We start from the raw sequence: 8353 nt of genomic DNA on the forward strand, positions 1-8353 counted from the left end.
ATAAATACTAGTCAATGAACTGGACCTTAATGCGGCATCAGTGCCTCACGACATTTTAGGCAGCGGTATTGTTGCTCTGTGCTCGCGGCTGTCGTGGATATTTGCCCGCAGCAAACATTAACCAGCTTCTGTTTGTAGGGAAAATGCCAAGTTTTGTAGTCGCCTAATGCTCTTTTCCTCGTAAACACAACCTAGCTACTCGCTTTTTTTTTATTTAGGCACCTTGCTGGCGCAGAGCTAGCTAGCTTGATTAGCACTCATCGCAAAATGAATTCTAACACGCACGTCATTCAGGTGACTAATGTTTCCCCGAGCACAACGTCCGAGCAAATGCGGACTCTGTTCGGATTCCTCGGAAACATAGAGGAGCTCAAACTCTTTCCACCTGAGTGAGTATTGTAAAATATATATTGGTAAAACGCTGTGTTGCCGAGCTTACGTTTTTAAGGGCTGGGCCTCTCATTAGGCCTGCAGAGCCGAGTAGGCCTCATGCTAATGCTAACATTTCCCCGCGCCTTTAGTGAAAGCTTCAGCAGTCATGAGGGACAAATACAGATAATATCTCTTGTTGTGTTTGTGATTTAAGACATAATTAAATGTCCTATCTTCAACAGACTTAGTGGTGTGATAGCTCCCAGTCGTACATGATTGAAACAGTTGTGTATGTGCTTCATTGAATTAGCCATCAAACTAAAAGTAGGTTTACAGAATGGTAATTACAAGTTTTCATACCAAGAGTTTCAATGGTTTAAAACACAAAGATATTCAATTGACACAAATTTTATTTGACTTAATTGTGATAGCGTAAGCATTGCCTTACATTTGTATTGATTGTAGAAGTTGGTGTCACTGATTGGATCTTCGAGCCCTGCACAAAGCTAAACGTTGACCTGATCAAGCTTTTCTGCCTTTCTCTTCCTGCAAAACTGTACATTTAATATTGTGTTAATGTATTCTTGCTTTGACTTTCTCTTCGAAATTGATGAACTAAACTCTTAGTTGAGTAATTGTCAGATGAATCAATGATGAACATAAGTTTGGTCTCTCGCTTCAGGCAGTAACAGCTGCAGTATTTCCTTGAGTAGTAAATCCTGATTTATACAAAATGGAAAACCAGACAAACTCAATGCTTATGTTGTTATGCCAGTGACTTCCTGTGCCCAATTTCCTAGGTCCATACCTCTCACTTGGGATGCTAATACATAGTATACAGTATTTCAAAGTTGACTATAGTAGGAAATAATTGTTCTCTGCTTTGTATTTTCCTGTATCCATTTACACCTGGCTTGTCAGCAGGTAGGAGATGTCGAGGACTAACAACAACAAAGGTTCAAAGTGTCAGTGATTGATAGAGATTCTCAACAAATTTGTTAATGAGAGTTGTGATTACACTAAAACAAACTACAAAAAACGTATCCTGATTCCTCGTTTGCCTAAACAGAGGATGTACAGACTGTATATCCCATGATCCATTTTTAAGTTATTAGTCCCTGGAGACTCAAAACTCATTCAGGTCAGTTTGAAGACGGCATGTTGTCTCCTTGTTTGTATTCTTTGCACAACATATCTGTATTTTCTTCCAGTGACTCTCCCTTGCCTGTGACTTCACGTGTCTGTTTTGTAAAGTTCCATGAGTCTGAGTCGGTGGGAGTTTCCCAACACCTGACGAACACCGTCTTCGTGGACCGAGCTTTGATCGTGGTCCCTTTTGCTGAAGGTGGGTGTCTGTTTTATTACTGTCTCGCTCACATAGCTATCTCTAAACATACATCCCAATGTTTAGGTTATTTTGATAGAAATGAAAACACATTGAGTTTTTTTGTGAGCAAGAAAATTGTGCTAAGCTTCTCAGTGCTTGGCATTATTAGGTATATAAAAGGGAAATGTGAATTTGTGTCCATGTCTGACAATCTAGCTGTAAACTTCTCTCTCTGTTATTTGTGTTGTGGTTTCATAGTGGACAAGTCATTTGCAGAGAGCCCCTTCCTTGCTGGCTGAAAGTGGTCCTCTGCTGCCATCAGGAGATTAGAAAAAATAATGGCACCAGGCTCGCAAGCCCCCTTCTCTCTCTTGTTCTCCAGTAAAATATTAATTCTTTATTTTGTTTCTCTCTGTTTAAGGCACCTTTCTTTTTTCTTTTTGTTTTTAAGGATAGCCGCACAACTCTTAAGCAAAATCAGGGGGTGGTGGGAGAGGGTGCAGGGCAATCTCAATACCTCACATGTTCAAATACATTTTACATTTATATATATTTCAACGAGCAGCACCAGACTAGGGATGCCCCGAGCAGATCTGCTGGTTTGGCATCGAGGCAGATCGAGACATATTTTAATTTGGCTTTGAATCATGCACACTTTCTGATCCTCTGTTTATATTTAAACCTTTTGCACTATGGGGACACCAGTTGTTCCAATAAGCATTTTGCAGGTGTTTTACAGCTCTTTTTTAATATAAATAGATTTGTAGCGTACGTGCATGTAGTTGGTTTGCTGCTACAACAACTTGCTGCGCTGTAGTTAAACCCGGCACCTGCACTGTTGTTTTCAGTTACTGGCTGAGACATATTTCTTAAGGCTTAATGGGCAGGGCTATAACGGGCACTTTGCTAAGGTCTCCAAGCACCAGGTGTAAGTAATAATAGATGTATTGGCAGTCTTACAGCTCCACTCGGTGCTAAAGAGAAGTCTTAATCAGCCAAATTGCTGAACATGTTTCCAGTGTGGGTGTTTAGGGTGTAGCCTTGTTTTAAAAATAAATAAATAAAAAGGCAGAACTGTTTCCCAAACTGAATCGCTTTTACTATGTGTATTTCTGGCTTGATTTTATAGCTGATAATAAAGGAAAATGTAAATACTGGATCAGGACGTGACAGAATGGATATATTAATTGGCTCAGATTGGGGTTAAATGTTCGGGACATCCCTACACCAGCACAAAGCATGCAGGGTAGACGGACTAATCAGCTGTGCATGCTAGACTAGATTTTGAAGGTGTGTGCCATCCTCTACAGTTAGATTGAACAGGTGTTGTGGAAGTTGATTAACATGATTAGCGCACAAACTGCCTTTGGCATCTACATGCTGAATGTGCCAAAGCCTTTTTGATTTTATACAATGTGCATCTGTGTTTCCAAATTTTCACTAACACACCAGATGAAAGTAGTTTCTCTGCTTGATATTGCAGTACAAATGCTTTTTATTGACCCTCTCCACACATGAGTTGAGTGAATCTCACATTTAACAGTGGTGTTTCTTTTGTTGTTGTGTTTTACAGTTCTTTTTCCTGGTTCAGCCAGCCCTATATACCAGGCCCTCCTGAAAATGCCACCAACAGTTTTGTCTTCTGCAGCCTTATCCTGTTTCTCAAGTGTCCTTTCTGTTGTTTGTGTGTGTGTGTGTGTGTGTGGGGGCGTGTGTGTGTGAGTCTCTCTCTCTCCCTCTCTCCCCCCTTTTTTTTTTTTTTTTTTTTTAAGTAAAATGTCAGATTAAAAATAGACTGTTTTCAGATTGCACCATGGATGATCATCTCCATAAGATTTGCCTGTTTGGTTTCTTCAGCTCTGGGCACGTGTCATGATTTTGTCACAGATTTAGCTGCCCTTTAATGTTAAGTGCAGTTTATCTTTTATATTGTTTAGTGTTTTTAGTGACAAACTGTTGGCTAAAACTTAGCAGTATTGTAGCTTGTTGGCAATACTTGATCTGGTTACCAATTGAAGTGTTTCTGTTTTGTGGTGGGATTGTACAAAGTAACCACCAACAAAAGCCCAGAAAAGGTAATATGTGTGAACCTTTTCTGTTTTTAGTATTGGTAATGGTAAGTGATGTTGAAATGTACCCATGTCCAAACCCAAATCATGAACTTTGTTTTCTGTATCTCAATGTTTTTGTGTGCTTTATAGCGAAGCAGCCGGCACGAGTCGCTTGTTCATAAAACATCTAATGAAAGTTGAGAGCACATCCCACGGGACAACTGGCTGTGCTTGCTTACGTTTGGTTCATGACTTAAAAATCAAGTACAGGTGAAAAAATCTTGGCAGTGTTGACCACAGTGTGTATTGTGACTTATAAACTCATAGCTGCTAATCCTACAATCATACTTTCACAAAAAAAAAGTCAGGGATCAAGATTTACAGACAAGACAAAAAAAAGTGGATTTTTCATACTTTATTTTTTTACTTCAGAGTAGTAAGAGGAGGCTTGTCTGCAAGTCTTGTCTGAGTGTTTATCGATGTTTGCGTGGTGCGTCTACTGATATTTGTTTGTTTTTCTCCAGGAGTCATTCCTGATGAATCTAAAGCTATGTCGCTGCTCGCTCCAGCCAATGCCGTGGCAGGAATGATGCCGGGGGGAGGCCTTCTTCCTACACCCAATCCTCTGGTGAGCTTCCACTAAACTTTACATTGAGATTGAGATCGCTTCAGGGTTCTGTTTCCTATTGGTATACAGGCTTATCTGATGGAAAGTGTAATAACAATCTGGTTTCATTGGTTGGTAAAACATATTTGAAAGACATCACCATGGACGTTGATTAACTGCTCTATACAAATCAATAATGAAAAGAAGCTTTAGTTGCATCCTAAACATAACGAAGAAAAATAATATATTATAAATGCTTTTATCGGCCAGGCTACTGTGAGTTTTGGATATGTTTGATGTTAATTTTTCAGAGGATGTTCACTCTTCTAGGTCTCTGATTATTTGACATTTGATTTATAATTGTGTTTTGAAGAAGGTAAACATGAACCAGATGTGGAAGAAGTTTGTATTGTAAAGAGTATGTGTTGTTTCAGATGGGAGGGACTCCATTTGGCGGGCTTGGAGCTCCTAACATGGAGCAGATGGCTGCCATGGGAATGCAGGGCCCTAACATGAACCCCCAGGTGAGCACCTGATCAGTCGCCTTTAGTCACGGCATTTTTAAAAGATAATTTCCTTCTAAAAGTAATTTCCTCTTTCAGGCTCTTTCAGCAGACTTCCTGAAGCTCATGCAGTCCATGGACCCAAAGTAAGAAGCCATACACGCACCTGCAGAATCTGCAGACCTAAATATTTTTGTTGAAGAGGAAAAACTAAATCATTGATGGCATTTTCAGACTGAATCCATTAGCAGCCGGACTGGGCATGAATCCAGGCATGAAAAACGATGCCTCTAATAAGGAGATTGAAGAGGCCATGAAGAGAGTCCGAGAGGCGCAGTCTCTCATCTCTGCCGCCATCGAGCCAGGAAGTGAGTTCTCTGATCTTCTTTCATCTAGCAAGATAGCACTGCTGACTTCCTGTTTCATTAAATATTGTGCTGCAATTTAGTTCAGTCAGTGGAATATTAGTTCTATTGTCTGAGTAAATGTCTGAAATTTAACAACGAAAAACATGCAGGATACTTTTGTTATGGCATGACTATTTTTGGTACAAATATTCAGCCATTAGTGTCACCTAGAGTACTCGACCTAATGAGGATGATTTTAAACCCTGCGGGGAGCATTATGTTTCTCACCACGTAGATGTGTAACTTCATTCATTGTTTTCGCAGATAAGAAAGACGACAAGCGTAAACATTCCCGCTCCCGTTCGCGTTCCCGGCGCAGGCGCTCCAGGTCTCGCTCAAGACACAGGTAAACGCCGCTGCATGACAAACTGCCCTTAGACCCACACTGTCAGATGTGTCAACAAAATGGAATGTGGCGTCTACAAACAAGACATAAATAACATATCTCATTGCTGACTGTAGTTTTCTGTTATAAAATGTTTAACCTCGCAGGCGTTCAAAGAGCAGGTCTCGACGGCGGTCTCATTCGAGGAGCAGGAGGAGGTCTAAGAGCCCCCGCAGGAGGAGGACTCACTCTCGAGACAGGAGCCGCCGCAGCAGATCCAGGTCAGCAGCTCCTCTGAGCCTCAGTACCACGACTCTTATTTCATCGGCCACAAAGTGTGCCGACCAGAGCTGAGTTGTTGTCATGGCTTTCCTTTTAATTAAACTGCCACCTTGAATGCACCCTACTTTGCAAAAGCTGCCAGGTGATTTAAGTTTATTGTCGTTTCCTTTAACGTTCTGCTGTTTGCTAATGTCGACCGTGCTTGTGTGGATCAGGGACAGGAGAAAGGAGGAAAAGTCCAAGAAAAGGTCAAAGACACCTCCAAAGAGCTACAGCAGTGCCAGGAGGTCTCGAAGCATCAGTCGGTGAGTTTGTGCAGCTAACTATTATTCAATAAATGTTTCTATTGATTAACCACTTTATTTGATCACTAGTGCAAGTCTGTATTTTTACTGTTGCTCGCTAATAAAACAAGTGACAACAGGAGACTATCAGACTGCAAATCAACCACTCTTTTGTTTCCTTTTTCTTAAGGAATCAACATCTTTATTGTCTAAATAGAACACAATATTATCTGTTAAAACCTTCCTATTCAGATAACTTCTTAAATTGTAAACAATACTTGTCCTCAAATGCAATGTAAAATTAAATAATGAAAAGTACCCAACCCTATCATTTCCCGATTATTATCAAAGCTTACATGACAAGAATTGGCATCACATGTGTACCTTTTCCTCGATCCAAAACAGAACATAATTCTCATTGGCAGCAGTCCATCATTTGGAAATGACAGAAATATTAACATTATATCAAAAACAATTTTTATGTTGAGTCTCAGGAGACACAGGCGAAGCCGAAGTGCATCTCGGTCCCCCAGGAAGAGGCCGTCCCGGTCTCCATCGCCCAGACGGTGAGTTGTTAAAAACGTTCCGCAATAAATGAAGTTATTTTTAGTACGTAAACTAAAAGCGATACATCTGTCATGCTCACAGTCACAAGAAAGAAAAAAAGAAGGATAAGGAGCGTGAGAAGGACCGGGACAGAGACAGGAGGGAGGACAGAGACCGCAGCAGAGACGAGAGAGAACGCTCCAGCAGCAAGAAGAAGAAGAGCAAAGACAAGGAGCGAGATCGCGATCGCAAGTCTGATAGCGAGAAAGGAGACGTGAAGGTACATTAAGAGCCTGAAATTACTGTTTAAAATGAGTCGTAGGTGGCTACATCTCATGGGACTTTTCCTTGAATTAAAGTTAATTGAATTGTTTGGACAGGTGACCCGGGATTACGATGAAGAGGAGCAGGGTTATGACAGTGAAAAGGAAGGACTGGAGGAGGATGACGATGAGAGGAAGAGCGACTCTGACTCCGCCTCATCCCTCAAAGGCCTTGAGGAGATGGAGAGATCAGAGGGTCAAATCCCCAAAAAGTCCAAACTTAATGGAGACGACCATCACCAGGAAGATATGGAGATGAGCGACTAGGAGCGTCCCGAACCAGACCGTGTTTTCTGTCCACTGTCCTGTTTTGTATTTTTAATATAGGCCACATCATTTCCGTGCCTGTTCTCTCGAATTTGAAAAGATTTGTTGTATGAAGCGTAGAAGGAGTGGGGGATGTAAACGAAAAGCAGTCAAATAATTTTGTAAAGAGAAACGAGGACTAAATTTAAATAACATGCGACGTGGTTTTTAATGGTCAATGCTGTACTTTTTTAAGATCCTGTTCATTTTTCTTTTGTTGCCTTTTATGTTCAAACGTATTCCTGACGGTAAAGTACTCAGCATTTCCCACTAAAATGCTCTCTGTAAATATTTACTAGTCAGGATCGAGTCCTTTCTTCCCTCAGACTGTTAGTCCCTCACCACCCAGCACTGGCCTCATGCTCATTCTTTTTGGTTGCTGAATCATTTTTCTTTAACTGTAATGCACAACGTCGTGTTTGAGCTGACCTTCCTATTTACAACTCTTTGTAAGTGTACACTGTAGATTGAAATGTGGTGTTGCAATGAAGTCAGTAGGTTTTCCAAAAGAAACTAATAAAATTGGGTCAACTTGTGTTGTCACTGAAATGTTTTGGTATATGTTTGACATTTTTACATTTCCTGTAACTTTCGCTCATCTTTATTGTTGCCTGGCTCCTGCTTAGGCAATGTCAAAACATCGAGTTGCTTGATTCAACTTTGGGTGTTTCTACAGCTCAACCCGAGGATATGACAGAGTGCTAATTTAACACTCCAGCATATGATTGAGCTTTTCATACAACACAAAATATATATGTCCTCCTCGTTGAACAGCCAAAGGATGGACTTACTTTACTAGCAGCACTAGCATTGATGATGACGTTATTTCAGCGGCAGTCGCAAGGTCGCGTTGCCATGCAACGAGTAGTTTTCTATCAGCTTCTGAGATCCCATGATCACAGACATGATGGGATGCGCTGTAGGCCTACAATACCAGTGGCCATCCCTATACTATGACCTTTTTTATATCATTTTAAAGACATAATATTCTGAGTATTTCATATTTTTTAGTAATATATT

The 8353-nt window shown here is 40.7% G+C and overlaps 1 protein-coding gene across 4 annotated transcripts; it reads left to right on the plus strand.

The window, feature by feature from the left end:
* Positions 1-22: 22 nt before the first annotated feature.
* On the plus strand, positions 23-7882 carry srsf11 (serine and arginine rich splicing factor 11). Of its 4 annotated transcripts, XM_063890782.1 has the most exons (13): positions 1584-1717; positions 1958-2080; positions 3901-4020; positions 4275-4378; positions 4792-4881; positions 4960-5006; positions 5095-5228; positions 5532-5613; positions 5760-5873; positions 6090-6179; positions 6647-6724; positions 6807-6984; positions 7085-7882. In XM_063890782.1, exons 4-13 carry the CDS (start codon positions 4301-4303, stop codon positions 7292-7294), a joined length of 1101 nt encoding a protein of 366 aa, XP_063746852.1. In that variant the 5' UTR covers positions 1584-1717; positions 1958-2080; positions 3901-4020; positions 4275-4300; the 3' UTR covers positions 7295-7882. The 4 variants fall into 4 exon arrangements, with proteins under 4 accessions (XP_063746850.1, XP_063746851.1, XP_063746852.1 ...); XM_063890780.1 differs by lacking the exons at positions 1958-2080; positions 3901-4020 and adding an exon at positions 23-389; XM_063890781.1 differs by lacking the exons at positions 1958-2080; positions 3901-4020 and adding an exon at positions 23-389 and having other exon boundaries at positions 6653-6724.
* The last annotated feature ends 471 nt before the right edge of the window (positions 7883-8353 follow it).

Source organism: Eleginops maclovinus, chromosome 9 (genome assembly GCF_036324505.1).
Source record: "Eleginops maclovinus isolate JMC-PN-2008 ecotype Puerto Natales chromosome 9, JC_Emac_rtc_rv5, whole genome shotgun sequence".
Taxonomy (NCBI): domain Eukaryota; kingdom Metazoa; phylum Chordata; class Actinopteri; order Perciformes; family Eleginopidae; genus Eleginops; species Eleginops maclovinus.